This window comes from Parasteatoda tepidariorum, chromosome 1 (genome assembly GCF_982258835.1).
Source record: "Parasteatoda tepidariorum strain Cologne lab strain chromosome 1, Ptep-v5.0, whole genome shotgun sequence".
In the NCBI taxonomy this organism is placed as follows: domain Eukaryota; kingdom Metazoa; phylum Arthropoda; class Arachnida; order Araneae; family Theridiidae; genus Parasteatoda; species Parasteatoda tepidariorum.
Window position 1 is genome coordinate 84,438,471 of NC_141755.1, and position 19,876 is coordinate 84,458,346.

Consider the following 19,876-nt stretch of genomic DNA (forward strand, 5'->3'; position numbering starts at 1 on the left):
ACACATTTAGTAAAAAATACGAAACTGAAAAGTAAATTTACCAAATAAACAGTTTTTTATGTTATACTCTAAGGTATATGGATAACATTAGCAAATTTTACCACATTTACCAAATTTTAACGCATATTATAAAATTAAATTTTATTGATAATTTTACAGAAAATATTACCAAAAAGTGCTCCGGTAAAAACTATCGTGCTTTTTATTGTTTCTATAGATCCAAAAACATGGTTAATTTTGCCATATTTTGTTAGCTTTGACTACACTTAAAATTAATTTTGGGATAATTTCGTGGATTAACAGCGAATCCTTAATTGTAATAGGCATTGCAACGATTAAAAGAGATTATCGAATTTTATTTCTTGATAAAAAAGCACTTTTGAGAGTTCTTTTACTAACATTCCTTGTTAGATTCTCAGGTTTCTGATGGTGTTTTAAAGCTTTAGTGGTAACCAGTTTTATTCTTTTCATATTCATCTGAAAACTTTATTTCTTTAAGATTTGTTCTGTATACTATACATTTTTTGAAGCATTTTCATGCTCCTTGGTTCTAAAAACATGATAACCGATTTCTTCTATTTTTTTGTTTGTTTGTGATATTTAGAATAAGATTAATAAATGATTTTTAAAAATTAATGATAAATTATCTTAACAGTATCCTAAAATCTCATAAATCACGTAAGAAAAACGTAATTTTTTATTTATTTTGATGAATTACTTTTTATTGAATTTGAAATTATTGCATTTTATTTTGAGCTAAAATCATGTACAGTCGCTAAACTGCATGCTAATTCAGTTTAAAAAAAGTTTGATTGAAGTTATTTTTAAAAATTTTAATTGCAGACTTTAAATGAGACTCACGAACAAGCTCAAGATGTTGAGTTGGACATTTCTTTGTTTGGCGTCAAGATCAAAGAAAAAGGCTTAAATGTAAGACAAGTTAAATTACCTTTAAAAGTGAAAGTCAATATTTCTAAGTGATATTATTTAGATGTAGGGGAGACTGGGGTCAATTGTAACATTTTTTACTTAACTATTTTTAACTAACATTAAATCCAATATATTATTAGTATTAATTGACAGACGAGAAAAGTAGACTATCCTCTACTAGAAGGAAAAATAAATACCTTATTTTAAATGTTATTATATTAGTTATTAACAATTCTTGACAGTCGTGCACTTGTTACAATTGTCCCCTTTTACAGGGTCTATTGTAACAGTTCATATATTTAACTAAAACATAGTTAATTATACATATTATCATAGTTGCGATATATTTTTTTATTGATCAAAATAGTAGTGATATTTTAGGAGTAAAAATAATAATGAGCAGAGACCTAAAGGGTTAAACTTTTAACTTTAAGGGGTTAAAAATTTTAATTTATGCTGTGAAAGGTGACAAATAAAATAATGCACATGCAACATAATATAAATGATATAGGAAACTATTGGTGGTTCTTAAAGAGTTAAGTAATGGTTTGTAAACATAAGATTATTTATTTTCAGCTGTTACAATCGTCCCTTTACTTATTGTTACAATCGTCCCCAAGACGCCAGTTCGGCTTCATTTGTTAAAAACAATACTAGTTAAATAACAAAACTAATCTTTTTTTTTGAAATGTTAATTAAGGTGTCCACTTACATATTCGGTTAATAATTTTTATTTGTTTAAGCAAAATTACTTTGCTACAGTATAATATTCTAATACCAAAAAAAGTACTTACGTGGCTTGAAAATATCATTTGTGATGTAACTCTTTCAAAAGTACATAAAAATGGTTGCCAGCAGGGGTGTACATGTAGATATATTAGATGCACCTTGTGCGCCTCCTAGGAACCAAATCTAGAACCCGACACTCGAAATTTTTGCTCTGTTAGAATCGTACCCTGTTACAATTGACTCCACTCTCCCCTATTATTTATAGATAGCATGCATTACATCCAGAATATTTGTTACTCTCAAATATTTTGTTTCAAGGCATCAGGGGAGGAATTTGAAGGAGGAATTTAAAAAAATTTATGTTAAAAATGATCATGAAATAGCACCAGTATAATATTTGCATACATAATTACAGAGCTTAATGTCAGGAGTAAACAATTCTTGAATTTAATGATAATGTTATTTGCATGCTTCTTGAATACATTTGTTTGTTGAGACGTAGTTTTTTTAAAAATAAATCTAATTTATCTCTCCTAGTATGTTATGTACTCTCATGCTTTGCATAAAATTTCATTTATTGCACAAAGTCAGGAGGATTCTCATGTATTTGGATATCTGTATGGAAATTATGTGGACGGATATCAGTTTTTTGGATTTAAGACTATCTACGAGGTGAGTTTTTGTTATAAAAAGCTACACCTGATAAATAAAGTTCAAATAAAAACATGTAGTTTTCTTTATTTCAGTCAATGCAGGTGATTTTTTGTATAAAAAACGTGTTTAAGGAAGTTATTGTCAAGAAGAAAGAGGAAGAGCTAAAGGTTAAGGTACAGAAATATTTTTAATTATTATTATTTATTATTATATTATTATTATTATATCATTATTATTATATTACTATTATTATATTATTATTATATTATTATTATTATTTTATTATTATTATATTATTATTATATTATTATTATATTATTATTATATTATTATTATTATTATTATTATATTATTATTATATTAAAAACTCATACTAGAACTAAAGTTTAGTAAATTCCATCCATCTGTAGTACTGAATGTGATTAACAAGTGCGTTCGAGTTTGAAACATCAAATTTTCTTTGCGTTGTTAGTAGTATAGACTTTTTTAGAAGTGTAAATAGAGTATGGTGTCATTTATTTACTCTGTTCGGATTATAAATATTTATTACTTGTAGTAATCATTTTTTGCAACACTCAGTTCCATGTAAAATGTTTAAATAATTTTCACTCCTCAAATGATATCGTTGTTGTTGTAGTTCATTTACGTCGCACTAGAGCTGCACAATGGGCTATTGGCGACCGTCTGAGAAGCATCCCTGAGGATGATCCGAAGACATGCCATCACAATTTTGATCCTCTGCAGAGGGGATGGCACCTCCGCTTCGGTAGCCAGACGACCTGCACGCTAAGTCGAGCACTTTACGGTAGAACAGTTTAACGAGGACCAATACCGCACACCCTCGGTCCCTACGCAGACTGATCCAAGTGGTCACCCACCCGCACACTGACCGCAGCCAGTGACGCTTGACTTCGGTGATTTGCTGGGAGCCGTGTCTTAACGATCAGTCCACTGTGGGACCAAATGCCTAATATGAGATAGTTCGAATAGTTCGAGATAGTTCGATAGATGATTGAATGAACGTGACACCCCTAATTAGCCGAAGGAGATAGTGGATTCTAGAGATAAGTGGATAGTTATAAAAAATGATCTAAAACTCATGTAAAGATTGTGTAAAGGTGAGGAAACAGAAACCCTCCATAGGCAGTAGTGTGGGTTGGAAAGGTGTTTGAAAAAAAAATTCCTCTGTTGAGTTTTTAAGTGCCGACCGGACTGTGTAGGGTTAAGGAACTGGTCTTGCATCAGAAAGGTTCTGGGTTTGAATCCCGGGCAGGACATGGATGCTCTTCAATCTCTGTACTGTCTGCTCTTGCTATGGGAACAACGTTGGTCCGCCTAATATGGTGCCCTTGAAAGAGTGGCCAATAAATCTGCCCTGTAAATGCCTGCATTGACGAAATGTTAACACAGGTGGGCATTGGAAATAAAAAAAAGTTTTTAAGTTTGTCATTGAAGTGTATCTTTTATGCATGAAAAAAAAAAGAAAATTGTGGTAAAACTACCCAATTTGTATAGTAATGAAATTTTTTTTCCTTTCGCATGGTAATGGTTTACCGGAAATTCTAGTAAAACCAGAAATTCTAGTTTTACCGGAAATTCTTACAGGAAACTAAGTAGTTCCGGTTCTTACCGGATCTTACCTTCCGGTTCTTACCGGATCTTACCTTCCGGTTCTTACTGGAAATTTTAGCAGTTCACACTTCTAGTAAAATTACGAAACTGAAAAGTAAATTTAACCGAATAAATCGTTTTTACGCCATGGTATCATGATAAGTTTATTAAGTTTTACCACATTTACCAAATTTTATTATATAGTATAAAATTATATTTTATTGATAATGCTAAAAAATCATTATCAAAGCGCTTCGGTACAAATTTCCATAAAGCCAATAACATTGTAAATTTTGCAATATTTTGGTAGTTTTGTCTAACTTTTTTCCTCACTATAGTTAAATGCAAGTAAATACGTTATTGTTTTTCTCATAAAATTGTCGATAAATAATCCTGGTTCAAGATTATAACTATTGGAGCTTATGCTTTTAATATTTTTGATGCTAACTTAGTATTATCAGATGTTTTTCGAGATTTTTTTAGACTTGTTAACACTTTTTACTTTTTTGAGATAACACTGCTGTGCTTTTGATTTTCGCAAATTTAGACAGTCCCTAATGTTTGTACCAGTATAAATTATAAAGAGGCATGATTATAATTTTTATGTTCCAATCTTTATTGCTAAAAGTATTTGTTATATTTGGAACCTTTCTCCTAAATTTTAAGTTTTAAATTCTTTTAATTTAAGTTTATTCACGTACTCTAGCTTTTCACAGTTTGGAATAATTTGCTGGCAATTACATGTTTTAAAATGCTGTGATAAATTTCTCAACAAATATAAAATTCTTTTTGTAATCATTCTATACTTCAAAAATAACTAAAGTTTTTAAGCTGAGATATTTAAATTGGAAAATTCTTTTAAAATATGTGATTTTTTTTTTAATAAGTCACTTTAGATGTTAAAGACATGGTATTATTATTTTTTTAAAAGCTTGGATATAGAATGCGTTTTGAAATTGCTATAAAATTTTGAGCTAAAAAATTTGGAGGAAAAAAAAAACGATATCGTTTTAGTTTATGGTTTTTAATTTATTCAGAAATGACCTACAATTTTGTTTCAGGCATCTCAAATTTTTTTAACTTTGACTAACTTGTCTGAAATAGCATATGAGCTTAAGGTAAGGGAAAGAGAGATTCCTGAAGTCTTGAGAAATAGATTCAAACTCGTCCAAGATATACGATGGTGGATTGAAGGATGCAAAGAAGATGTTAAACACGACTTATTTCAAAGCGATGTAAGTTGGTAGCACAGACGTTACTATTATCATATAAAAACATGATTATTATCAGTTATTAAGAACTATATAAAATCTATGTACATTTCTCTTACACGGTGACAAAGAAAATTCTCGTTTATTTTTCGCGTTGACAACAGGGAATTGAAATATCAAGCATGTGAGCTGTTAGAAGCATGAAAACGTAAACGCTCTTATTTAAAATTTTTTGAATGAAAATTCTCTTCTCGCAAGAGCTGAGCTATAAGTTCCGAAGAACTGAAAGCGAATGCCATAAAAAAGTGAATGTTTCATATGTACAAACAAAGTGTTCTGGATTATATTTTAATTATACTTACGCAGATTTAATATTTGTAACTTTATTCATTTTTATTGTTATTCACTGAAAAATGAGTATTTATTAATTTTTATTATTATTCACTAAAAATGAGTATTTATTCTTTTTTATTGTTAATCACTAAAAAATGAGTATTTATTCTTTTTTATTGTTATTCACTAAAAAGTGAGTATTTATTCTTTTTTATTGTTATTCACTAAAAAATGAGTATTTATTCTTTTTTTATTGTTATTCACTAAAAAATGAGTGTTGTAAAATAAAAAAAGCGTGCTCGGAGAGAAGAAAGAGTTGATGACAGTTTTGAAAGAAGTAACATTGAAATAATGCGTAGGGGACATGCCGTCAAACACGTTGTATTTTAAAAGCATAATTACTGTTTTATTTCTGCAAGTTTTTCTATTGCATGCCATTTACTTTAACTTAAAATTTCAATAACTTATTATTGACTAAAAATGTTAATTTTTTAAAGAGGAATCAGTTTTAACGATTTTAATATTTGATTAAAATTTTTACGATTTTACGCTGGAACACATTTTAAATGGGTTTAATTTAGTAACGAGTGAAGGAAGCATGGTTTACATAGCAAACCATGTAAGATTGCATTGTAATTTTCGAGGAGTTGAGGAGTGTCAGCGAAGAGGGGGTGAAGTTCACTTGCAAGAAATATTATTGTTGTGAAATTGAGGTAGAGTGCAACATACTTTACAATGTTCAGAAGATATGGCATTTAAGATGCGAACAAAAAATATCAGAAAAACTTTTTACTTTCCACTTCATGTATTTAAGTTTTAAATGTACGCAATTTTGTAATATTCTGAACAAAATTTTAAAATTTTATAAGAATTGTTGACAGTATCGGAATGTAAGGTGTCTAAAAAAAGGACTGGAGTTTGGAAAAATCAATTTAAGAAAAACGGAGTAGGGTTTAGAGAGTGAGAAACTTATGACTTAATCTCAGTAAGTTTTAAAATTAGCTTTAAAGTTTATTAACAGATAGTGTTATTGACCGGAGAATCATTAAATAACGCTTTCTGTTGTATGTCTCTCTAGTTTAGTTGAATATTTACAAGGATTTTATATTTTATAACCATCGTTGAACAGCCGTCCCAATTCTTGAGTTTATGACTACTAATGTTCAACTCCGTAGCCTTGTAATTTTGAACTAAATCCAGAAGACAAGGGAGCTACTGGATCAAGTATTGGGAGAAATTTGCCTTCGTGGAGGACTTTTTTGGGGAACTAACCCGCATTTGCGTTACATGGAGAAGAAGACCACGAGAACCTCCCACGGTTAACCTGACGGCAAGGGGACTCTAACCCATGATCCGTCTACCACTGAAGATATTTCACGTCAGCACTGTGGTCGGTGCAAGCCGGATGCGGAATTCGTATCGACCAGCCATGACTGGGATCGAACCCCGGTTCATCTCATTGGAAGGCAAACATTCTATCCCCTGAGCCATCGCGGCTCTACAAGGGTGTTTAGTAATTGCATCATGTTTTTACGGCAAATAAGGGCTATTTTTGAAGACATTGTTTTTAGTTCTCTAAGTCAGCAGAGTAGACCCTCATCATTGATTTTGAAACTTCATAGGAATAAATTGTTCGTTGATTTCTACCTTCTCTCATTTTCTTAATTTGATTTTCAAATCGTCGGTCATTTTTGAGAAACCGGGTATAAACTGTTGAATACATGAAAAAAAAAGCTTTAAAATGAATTTTTAAAAGTGAGACTCATAAAAAATTTTCTCGATATTTAAAAAATCTCATGTTTAAAAAAATTATCTCGATATTTAAAAAATCTCATGTTTAAAAAAATTATCTCGATTCTTTTGTGAATAGAGCGTTCTTAATATCAAGCTTACTCTATTTAGAACACAATAAAAAACTACTCATCAGATTTAACTGCAACTTATTAATTTCAAAATTAGTTTGTGTAAAGAAATTGAAAATAATAGAATGAAAACAGTATTTGAAATTAGAATTTAACCTGCTATAAAACTTCAACATGCTTGCTTGAATATGTCTTTTACATAATATAAATATTATTTTATTTTAAAATTAATGATAATAGTTTGAATCTTTTAAGCATGATTTTTCAACGATGTTGTATTGTACAACAGCAAAATTCACAGTGGATTATGGAATATGATTATGGAATTTAGGTTGATTAATACGCTCGTTTGTCTATACCCCAATCAGACCAATGATATCATTATTGAATAATAAAGATCCTAATAAGAGATCATAATAACATTAAGAATAATAAAGAATAATATTTCTAATCATATTGTTTTTAAAATGGTGTAAATATTTTTTAAACATTGATATTTCAATATCTTTCAATTTTTGAAAATACGTCTTTTATTTTTTGGTGATTCAGTTTTTTTTTGTAATTTTTTAATGATACTTATAACAATAACATTCCTTTTTCAAATTTTTTCCTTTTCCATAAATTCTCGGCTCTTGAATTTTTATTTGACTTGTAAAAGTATTTTACCTATTACTGTGTATATGTTTATTTTTTTGTGCGTTAGGAGTCTCCTTTAAATGTGAAAATACAAGATTTATATTCTGTTGCTATTGAATTAAAATTAGTTGAAATTAAGCGAGAAGAAATAAGAAAGAAGGAGGAAGCCAAAAGAAAAAAACGGCATTTGAGAAAGAAAAAGGTTAGGATGATTTCTTCAATAATTCTTAAGCAAAATCGAACTATAATACATTTTTCTAGTATTTGTGATTTACATATGAGGTTTTATATACAGGGTGATTCATGTACAGGCTTCATGTACAAAGAAGTCATACAAAAAGAACAAACAATTCCATGCACGGAGCTGCTAGAAGGAGTTAAACCTTTTATGTAATATATAAAGACACAGAACAAAAATCATTCAACACCAATTTCTTTTATTGTATTTAAACACATGCGACCCACTTAAGACCAATGCTCAAATTATTGCTAGATTTTTAATGCCTCCGGATGTGTTCGAAAAATATTTGGTATGCTAGGGAAGGTATGTGATTCCATGCAACAACAGTGTCTCTCATAACTTTGCCACTCTTTCTCATAACTTTGTTCTTAAAAAAACGTATGTATTGAGTTGTATATATGTAATGAAATTTAATATACTATATTCATTTTTTACTAATTAATTTATACGATAAAGATAAAAACACATTCATTATATTTTTTCAGCGATTTTGTTAGATTAGTAAATCAAATTTTAACACATTTTTTATTTTATTTAGCTTTATATCGATAGGGTTGTTTTCTGCCTGTCTTCTTCCATCTTAAGCTCTTTTACGATTAGATTATTTTTTTTATTTTTAGAGACATAGATGCATTATAAATAATAATTTCCATCTTAGGATAATTCGCTCATGAACTGCAATAGTGACTCAACTCAAAAAACACTCGTTTTGGACTAAGAACAGGTGTAAATATGAAAATAAACATTCTTCTCAGCAGCAATACTAGTACAACTCATAATTCAACTTGAAGATAATCTTCGTTTAATCAAACTAAAGCATTTCTTATGCATTTTGCTTAGCAATGAAAACTTTAAACCCACTTTTCTCAAAGATATTTTGACTTGTGCTGCTATTGCAGCCCATGAACGAATTATTCCTTATTTTGAAATATCTCTGACGTAAAGGAATGTGCAGTGAAGAGAAACTTTACGTTTTTCGTCCAAATTTTTTATTGTTTTTTTTTTTAATTATGTTATGTCTCTCTCTCTCTTTATACGTATACATATATACATATACACTGCTGGACAATTGCTAAGGACGGATAACACTATCATCCATAGCAACCACAAAATGAAAGGAAGCAAAATGCGGAAAATTAGAATAAGTGCGGGATATAGTAAGAAGAGGTATGTGTATGCAAATTTTTTTTCCACGTCTGTTCATCACGTGATAGCGCTGATAAGAGCTTTAAAGGTTTTGACGCGTGTGGAGAGTTGTTGTTTCAAGTCAAAGTTTTACAGGAAAGATTTAGTTGACGAACTTGAAATTTTTGGCATGTCTTCCCGATATCACTTAGATGATTTTGAGCGTGGCCGAATTATTGGAAAGATCGAAAAAGGGCGAAAAATAACAGATGTTGCCTGGGAGTTCGACATCGCTCACAGCGTTATTTCACGGCTGTGGAAATCATTTAAAACTACTGGAATGTGTAGTAGGCGGCACGAGGGAGGTCGTGTTAGAAGTACGACGGCTGTAGAAGACAGATACATCGTCCTATCAGCAAAAAGGAACAGACGCACTACAGCTCAGAAGGTGGCAAATCAGTTTCTTGCTGCCACAGGAAAACAGATCTCCCAAAAAACTGTTGCCTGACGTTTGAGGGGAGGAGGACTATACGCCCGCAGACCTGTTGTGTGTGTCCCATTGACCAGACAGCACCGTACTGCCCGTTTGCAATGGGGTCGTGAGCGTCACAATTGGACTGAACAGGACTGGGCATGCGTACTATTCTCAGATGAGAGTAGGTTCAGTCTGTCATCGGATTGTGAATGCCAACTGATCTGGCGCGAGAATGGTACTGGTTATCGTCCAGAAAATATCCAGGAAAGGGACCGATATCCGACATGCAGTGTCATGGTGTGGGCCGGTATCATGATCAATGGCCGCACGCGCCTACATATGGTTGATAATGTGACTGCGGCGGGCCAACGATAGATTGATGAAGTTCTACTTCCTCATGTTCGTCTTTTCCGTGGTGTTGTCGGTGATAAATTTGCTTTTATGGACGACAACGCAACATGTCATCGAACACTCGCTGTTCAGGATTGTCTAGACAGCGAGGGTATTCAACTCCCCGTATGGCCATCACGTTCTCCAGATCTAAACCCCATTGAAAATGTTTGGGATGCTTTGGGGAGGCAACTTGCTGGTCGAAACTATCCTCCGACAACCAAGAACACCTTCATCCGTGCACTGACTGAGGAATGGAATAAATTGCCTCAACAGCTGCTGGATAATGTTGTGCAAAGTATGATATGACGTGTAGAATGTTGCATTACACTCCACGGTCGGCATATCCCGTACTGATACCTTTCCTCAAGTTGCCTGCTGACATTTAGACGCATTGTTTCATTTTTCCGTACGCAGTATCAAATGAACATTTTTTATTTTTTCAGATGTTTCATAGTTTTTGTACTTTCCAGAACAATGAATATTCTTTATTCTAATGTCTGAACAGTGTGGCAACTATATTTTATCTTACTAGGCCTCATGTCGCGCTTAATGTTATGCTACATTGTAATTTGCGATCCGTCCTTAGCAATTGTCCAGCAGTGTATATGTTGATTTAAATAATTAAATTTTGATAGTTTTTTAAAACATACATTTCAAAATTTAAAGAAAATGCTGAAATGCTTCTAATTTCACATTTGTACTTTATAAATTAATTAATAAGTCATTAATATTTATTTCTTATTTAGGCACCAACACACGCCCCTCTAAAAAAAGATGTTCGCTCTCAACCAGATCCTAGTCAAATCGAAGTTAGTTACATTTTTTTAAACTATATTGGATAAATGTAATGTTATTTTCCTTATTTTATAGGATTTGGATAAAAGTATTTCTCACGAATAAAAAATCCATTTTAAGGTTTATAAAATATTAAATACAAATATAATTCTTTTTAAAAATTGTATTAGTTTTGACTTCAGCTAACTCATATAAGAGAAATTATTATTCTGTTTTCAAACTATTCCATCTTCCCAATTAATCTATCTCTTTTTATCCTTGTTGTAACTTGTTTATATTTTTTCTCGCATTTTTTGCGTTTTTCCTTTTTTCTTTTTGTGTTTCAACACAGAAGAAGGTGCTTCATTATAGTACTGAAGCAAACGTCTGTTTAATGTTACTCATATAGGGGAGAGTCGGGTAGCCCCGCCCACAGTCAATTTCATGTGTATAGAATATTTTTTCAAGTCAATGGGCCATCGGACATTAATTGTTATTTTAAAAAAAGATTATTTTCAAAGTTTCAAGTATTTATGCAGCTGGTAACATGGTAAACAATAGTTTTGAAAATATGTTGAATACAGTAGTCATGAAATTAAGAAAAATTGGTTGAATGTTTCGATTAAACTTCATTTTAGTACTAAAAAAATAATTTTTTTTATACATACAGCATTAAAGTATGTAGTCTTAAGTTTAATTTGCACAAAGAAAGAAGTTTGTATGCAAAAAAATTGTTTGAGTAATTACAAATTTACAAAAAAATTGGATTTCGGGTAGCCCCGCTCACATGAATGTCAGGTATCACCGCCCAATTTTATTTCGTCGATAAATGTACGGTTGCGAGGATTATTATTTAATTGCTTCAAATTTGAATGTTATATGCATTTTTAACAACAAATATATGTTTTAATATTGTATGAAAATTAAATTTATGTATTTAAAAATGAAAAATTAAATATTTTTAAAATGTAATTGATATATCCAAATTAAATTTAATATCAAGAAATCACAAATATTATGATAAGCTATTTGCTTACTTATTTATTTTCACTTATTTGTGAACGAATCAATCTACAGAAGCATTTGAATGCAATCAAAATACAAAGTGAATTTGTAATTTTATAAGAAGTATTTTATATTAAGTTTATAAGAAGAGATCAACCAAATAAGTTTATATTGAAAAAAAACTATTGTTATTAATTAATGTTACTTAAATTAAATTATTTTCGTTAAATATTTAATATAAATATGTATTAATATTATAATATATTAATATACATTAATAATGATAAAAAGTATGAGATTTGTTGTTATTAAATGATAGAATTCACTAAAAGTATATAAATATGTAATAAATAAAATAATTTTGTGATAAAAATGATAAATCAGGTTTATCTATTGTCAATACATTGGTCATTCTCATTTACACCTGAAAAAATAGCCAAAAAACACAATTTTTGTAACTGGGCGGGGCTACCCGACACATTTTGAAAAGAGCTGAAAAACATGTTTTTTTAAATTTCTATTTTTTTAAGTTTAACTATTCTTTTTTTGGTTTATTCTTTTTGCATTATTTAATTAGATGATAAAACAATCGAAACATACAAAAATGTTGATTATTACTCAGTATTATACAGAAATATAAGCAATACTCCTTAAGTGAGCGGGGTTACCCGACTCTCCCCTACTGTAAAAAATTCCGGGCCAAATTACGTAATAAAGTTCCATCACTTTGGGTGTATCATGCGTAAAATCCATTTTACCGTACAATCGTTTTTTAACCATATTATACCGTAATTTTTTATAAAAATATTTATTTAATAATAGTGATTCAGTGATTTTTCAGTAATTATTACTGTCAATACAACGGTATATCAGATTTTTCTTCCGTAACAATGGATCTGGTAAAAATCGATTTTACGATAAGTTACCGAAGTGCCGGTACTTTTTTTACCGTAATTTAAACAATGGGGGCGATTTGGCTTAATTTATTTTGATTAGTGCCATTAGAAGTGCTGATAAATGAAGATTGTCAAAATTTTGCATAAATTGTACACACATATTATAAACGAACAATATTATTAAGAGATTTGGCAACTTAATTAAAACGACAATGTAAAGAGTATGTAATATCACAACTATGATAATATGTATAATTAACTATGTTTTAATAGAATTTATGAACTGTTACAATTGACCCCGTAAGTGGGGACAATTGTAACAAGTGTACGACTGTCAAAAATTGCTAGTAATTAATATAATAACATTTAAAATAAGGTATTTATTTTTTTTCTATTAGAGGATAGTCTACTTTACTCGTCTGTCAATTAATACTAATAATATATTGGATTTTTTGTTAGTTAAAAATAGTTAAGTAAAAAAGGTTACAGTTGACCCCACTCTCCCCTACTTATTGCACGCATGATTTATCTTTCGAATTTTATTAGCCTGCTTCTCGTTCCATTTCAAAATTCTTTATTCTTATAATATTTTGAACATTAATGTCTCACAAGCACACGTTTATAAAAATTAATATTTACTATTAGATGAATCACTATTCTCGCTCTTTTAACTTGCTTTCTAAATATTTTCTTTTTTGAAATCGTATTAACAGTAAAAATAAATCAAATTATTTTATTATTAATATTTGAACCTCAGCAGTTTTTTAACCTCAAAAATATGTTTTTATTAGAATTATCAATCTTATTTTCAATTCAAAGAAAAGAATTTAAAAAATTGTGCAAGTGTCCGAATAAGAAAATCTGTTTCTTGATTTTAATATGAGTATTCTAAGACTGCAGAGGAATGCGATGAAAATATTAAGAGCGGAATATGTATGAATATTTAAAAATGAATTGTTTTTTTTTTGCAAAAGTAGTCTAAATTGTAAAGTAAATGTTAGTTTAAAGCGATTTTTAACAACTTCGAATTTCCTTATAAGTTTTTATACACTATCTACCAATAAGTATTTGGACACGTGTGATTGAAAAGAAAAACAAACTTTATTCATAATCAATAGTTGGTAGAGCCTCCACGAGAGGCAATTAAAGCGTGAACCCTCAGGGGCATACTTTCCACAAGTCCTTGTGTGACAGTATTTTCTTCCACTCGGCTTGGAGAAGACATATAAGTTCCTTCACCGATTTTGGACGGGTAGTACACCCCTTAATTCGGCGATCCAACTCGTCTCAGAGGTTCTCGACAGGGTTCAGGTCTGGGCTCTGAGCTGGTCAGTTCATTCAATTAACCCCATTGGCACCATACCAAGCCTTGGTGAACCTCGCAACATGACAGCTGGCATTGTCGTCCTGGAAGTAACAGGGGTCCACCCCGTAAAACTGTCACAACGCAGGAAGCACATTGTCATCCAAAATAGTGCAGTAGGTACCTTGCATGGGACTAATGTCGATGTTGTTTCCTACAGGATATATACCGGCGGAGGGCGTGACGTATCTCAGGACCGCAGATATAGTCATTTGCATAGGTGTTCAAATACTTATTGGTAGATAGTATACACCATTTCTCAAAGCTTTTATTCACATTAGATTTACAGTCTAGAATTCCAAATTTGAAATTTCTAACACATTTTTTATTTTTCATCTCCAGGCTTCAAAGCTTATTAAGAGTCATTTGGAGTTTTTAAGAAGTTTTTCGGAAGAAGAAAATAGTTTTCTTAAAAGACTAATGGAAATGCCCACGAATTTTGAGAATGATAATGTGGATAAAGTGCGTCATGCATTATTAAATTTTCAAATTTCATATTAATAGTTAGTTTGTAGGACAATTAATATGTTTGACTTTTTTTACAGGTATATTGTATATTGTTAAATAATTCAAGCAAATCTGTATATTTATTAATATATTTATTTCAGTAATAAGTTTTCCATTTATGTTTACATACATTAGCAAATTCAGTTACATAAAGACAGTTCTCAAAATGAAATCAGTAATCCTCAAAATTATAATATTTTTAAATTCACTATGCTTAACTTGCGTGTATTTCATAAAATAAGAATAAAATAGGTGATAAAAATTTTAATAATTCATTTCTTACAAATTTATTCAATGTGTGGCAGACTTTTTATGACATCCTCTCTCCATTAAAATCGAATAAAAAGTTGTCTTTTTTTCTTCAATTTCACCAAACATGAGGATTTCTTTTTTAAAACAATTTTATTTAAAGATTTATTGATGGACTGATGACTTTTAATGGATCTTAAGTTCGAATTTTAGATGGTGGTCTTAAATCAAAATATAATATGATAAAAGTTATAATTTGTAAAGGCTATTTCTTAAGTGCTGTTTTATTAACGTAACAAAGTCTTTTATGAAATACTAAAATGTTTCTAATTTTAGTCACGTTGCAGTGTTGTTTCAGTTCATCTTCAAACTCCTTTATCATGTTTTTTTAAAAATCAATTTTGCGTAAGATTTCTAATTCTGTTTGTTGAAAACTTAATTTTCTTTCTTCGCATCAGGTGGCTGATCTTTTGAAGAACTTGCAGGTTTTTTGCGAAGATATGCTTAAAGCGAAAAATTCTGAAATAGCAGATTTGAACCAGACATTGGAAAACTTAATATCGAAAGAAATTTATGAAAGAAGTCAAATAATATCTGAAGTAACCTTTTAAATAATTTACATTTATAATATATATTTATAATATATTGGGAGTACAAATTAGTTCGGTCCGTTTTTTTTTGTGTGGTCAAAAATGCATTTACTTTTGAACAAAATGAATAAACAGATTAATCAAAGTATTGTCCATCGCTGGCTATTACTTTTTCCCACCTCTCAGGCAATTTTTGAATTCCATCTCGAAAAAATGTCTCGTCTTTTGAGGCGATCCAAGTTAGGGGTCAATTTTCGATTTCTGCGAAAGAAGTGAACCGGTGACCTGCCAAATCATGCTGCATCCGTCGGAGCAACCAGTAATCAGAAGGAGCCATGTCCGGTGAATGTGGGGGGTGTGGTAAAATATCCCACTTGAGTTTTTCCAAATAATTTTTTACGTTTTTTGAGACATGAGGCCGACCATTATCATGCAGAAGAATAACTTTTTCATGCCTTTGCTTGTATTCCGGCCGTTTTTCTCGTAATGCATGGCTCAAACGAATTAATTGTTGCCTATACCGATCTCCCGTAATGGAATCAACAGTTGCAGCACACAACACCATTCACCATTCTTCCTTCACCATTCACCATTCTTGAAACGTCGAAACCATTCCCTACATGATTTATCAGTTGCAGCATTGTCAACATAAACTTCTACAAGCATTCGATGCGCTTCAGCTGCACTTTTCTTGCAATTAAAGCAGAAACAAAAGAACCTCTCGCAAATGCTGCTTAGTTACAACAAAATTTGACATATTCAACAAAGTAAAAAACATGGTTTTTGTATGAAACTCACAGTGATATAAACTGAATAATATTGACAGATGTTTAACCTCTCTGAAACCACTGAAACCAGCTGTCACTATGAAACATTCATAACAGCCAGAGCCATCTTTTGAAAACGGACCGAACTAATTTGTACATGCAATATATTTATAATATATATTTATAATATATATTTATAATATATATTTATAATATATATTTATAATATATATTTATAATATATATTTTTAATATATATTTATAATATATATTTTTAATATATATTTATATCATGTTTTGATTTCTTTCCTTAATTTTGAAACTTTTTTCTTTTTTAATAAAAGGAAACCATTTTGTCGGAAGAAGGAAGAGTATTTCTCAAAGCTGCAAAAATGAAACACAGTGAAAGAATGTTTCAAGAAAGTTCTGTTTCTCCAACTGTTTCCGAAAATATATCTGAGGTTGGTTCGATATTTCTAATGGTTCTTTCATGTGTATACGAGGGTTGCTATTTATATTTCTGGCCTAATAATGAAAAAACAAATATGTAGGATCGAAATTGGTTTAATTGTTTTTCAAAATATTCTCCATGATGATTAATACACTTTTGCATGCGTTTGAACCAATTTTCGAAGCACTTTTTCCAGTCCGATTGAGGTAACTCCAAAACATGCGTTTTGAATGCATCAACCGCTTCTTCGGGGGTCGAAAATCGTTGTCCACGTAATTTATTTTTGATGTGTGGGAATAAGAAGAAGTCATTGGGTGCCAAAACAGGGCTGTGCGGCGGATGACCTATCAGTTCGATCTTTCGCTCCGTCAGAAATGCCTTTGTTTGAGTCGATGTGTGAGAGCTCGCATTGTCATGATGAAGAATGATTCGCCTGTTCTTCTGCTTTTTTCGAATTTCTCCGATGACTTCTGGCAAACAAATGGTCATGTATCATTCAGAATTGACCGTCCTGCGTTGCTCTAACGCCACTGTTGCCACATGACCGTTAATGCCGAAGAAACAGGCAATCATTTGTTTCGATGTGCTTCTTCCTCGAACAACTTTTGTTGGTTTTGTCTCGTCTTGGAACACCCATACAGTTGATTGCTGTTTTGTTTCCGGCTCATATGCATAGATCCATGATTCGTCAGCTGTGTAGATGTTATACACAGCCTTTGAAATGCCTTAAACGTATTTTTCCAACATTTCCTTGCACCAATCGACACGAGCCTTTTTTTGAGCGTTTGTCAGATTATGCGGGATCCAACGCGAACAAATTTTTTTTACGCTCAAATGTTCATGCAATATTTTATTGATGCTAGTCATACTAATGTCCAAAGACGCCTCAATCTCACGGTATGTCACATGACGATCTTGCTTTATCAGTTCACGCACAGCATCGATCTTTTCTGGCACAACAACATATTTTGGACGACCTGCACGGGATTCGTCCTGGATCGAACATCGACCACGATTAAATTCGCTATACCATTTTTTTACAGTGCTGAAGGATGGCGCTTTATCGCTGAATAAAGAATTAAGTTCATCGAAGCACTCTTGTCTTGACAATCCACGTCGAAAGTTATGAAAAATAATGGCACGAAAATGGTCACGATTCAATTCCATTTTTTGAAAGAGAAGAACTTTTCAATTTACAGTCAACAACACAAATAAAGCTATAATGGTAAATCGTCTGCCGAATTTATGTTTAAAAATATCAAACTTTCGATTAAAATCGTCTGCGGTTGCCTAGCAACACTTACTGTTGCCAAGGCCAGAAATATAAATAGCGACCCTCGTAACAATTTGAACACTTCACTTTCTTAATTACAGTCATTTCAAATAGATATTTGTCAAAATTTTTGCTTAGTATTTCAATTTGAGTTAGATAGGAAGTTTGTTCCCGTTTTTAGATGGAGCAGTAAGTTTTTAAACTTACAAACATTTTTTCAGGAAGAGCAAGCATAAAAGATTTAAATTCACTTACTGCTTTATCACTGTCAGTGCCAATAAATATTTGCTGAAAAAACGTATAGTAAAAAAATTATATAAACAGTTTTTAATGAATATTTATGCCTTGAAGTGTTTTAACCGTATTATTTTCAAATTTCGTTTCACTAAAACATTTTTTTCTCGGAATATGTATAATCTGATATCAATTATAATGTTTCAAATTAATTATAGATTTTTCGAATTTTTTTTTATATATTTGTATGTTTTTTATAGACGTTGCAAAGAACCAGAGTATGTAGAGAGCAGATCAAATCCTCTCTTAAAATGAGGCAAGAAGAAGCCGAAGAATTGAACTATTTTATCAGCAGTCTCCATAACATTAAAAGTACTATTCAGCTCGAGGTTAGTATTTTTTATTTATGAAAATGGATGCAAAGTATGTTGTTGCTCTTTGCAGTTTTAACTTTATATAGTTTTATGTAATGTATATTGCTTTAGTATTTATCTAAGCGTATTTTAAAAAATGAATGAATATTAATGCAAAAATTAAAACACAAATGTTTAAGATTTCATGAAATTTCAAAATTGGCTGAAAAATATTTAGAATTCATTAAAATTTAATAAAAGAATTGTTAATAAACTGTATCTTTTGTCGAATTAAAATTGTTTATTGGGAACACATACATCATATATCAATTATAATTACAATATTATGTTCCAATTTAATCAACTTAAGATTACCTTTTTTCTGAGGAAGCATTACATTGTGAGTTTTACTGAGGGAGCATTACCACTACATTGTGAGTATGCAAATCTTTGCCACAGAACTTATGATTTATTGTATGAAATTTATGATTTATTACATTTACTTATGATTTATTAAATGAAATGATGTGTATTTCGTTATTTGGACTTTTGTAAAAAACAGTAAGTTACAAATTTTATTTTTAATTAGAGTTTCTTAGCGTTGATACTCTTGTATTGATTGCTTTACAGGAAAGCGAAGCTTTACAACTTTCTCGAAAACTTCTCGTGAAAGGTTTGAAAATGAAACTCAGTGAAATTGAACAAGTGAAGGAAGAAATTAGGAAAATAAATGAAATAGAGAAAAGTATCCTTTATGCTGTGAGTAAAAAGTAACTTTCTTTCAATCTTGGTCAATATGTTTTTTTAGATTTTGCTACAGTTCAGAGCATAATTATTAACAGTTTATTACATGATTGGTAACACAACTTTAGTAATAAGGTATCTATCTGAAATGTAGACAAATTCCATATCTGCCCTTTCCCTATTGTAAATTTGAAAGGAAAAAAAAAACATTCGTTAACAAAGGACCTGCCACTGTTCCACCAAATTTTCCATCCGAAGAGTCGGAACTGATTGTGGGTGTAGGTAGCCTGTTCTGTCTTTTTTGAGTCAGCTTTTTTAGTTTCATCGAGAAATTTTTTTTTTGAAGAAAAATTTAATTGAAACCAATCGTACTCAGTTTAGTTTCTAATGTTCTCTTTACTTTTATTGTCGTTATGTCTCTTTTGCATTAAAAAGATTTTCCCGGAATTACTGTTACGGATATATTCACT

General features: G+C 30.8%; 1 protein-coding gene across 1 annotated transcript in view; it reads left to right on the forward strand.

The window, feature by feature from the left end:
- Positions 1–19,876, forward strand: part of LOC110283236 (uncharacterized) — a 160,886-nt gene that overhangs the window by 16,880 nt on the left and 124,130 nt on the right. The window contains exons 8-18 of the mRNA XM_087156878.1: positions 844–930; positions 2,197–2,331; positions 2,406–2,486; positions 4,986–5,159; positions 8,034–8,168; positions 10,947–11,009; positions 14,581–14,700; positions 15,453–15,593; positions 16,696–16,812; positions 18,570–18,698; positions 19,293–19,421. Coding sequence (XP_087013004.1) covers positions 844–930; positions 2,197–2,331; positions 2,406–2,486; positions 4,986–5,159; positions 8,034–8,168; positions 10,947–11,009; positions 14,581–14,700; positions 15,453–15,593; positions 16,696–16,812; positions 18,570–18,698; positions 19,293–19,421 — 1,311 coding nt within the window. The remainder of the gene's footprint in view (positions 1–843; positions 931–2,196; positions 2,332–2,405; positions 2,487–4,985; positions 5,160–8,033; positions 8,169–10,946; positions 11,010–14,580; positions 14,701–15,452; positions 15,594–16,695; positions 16,813–18,569; positions 18,699–19,292; positions 19,422–19,876) is intronic.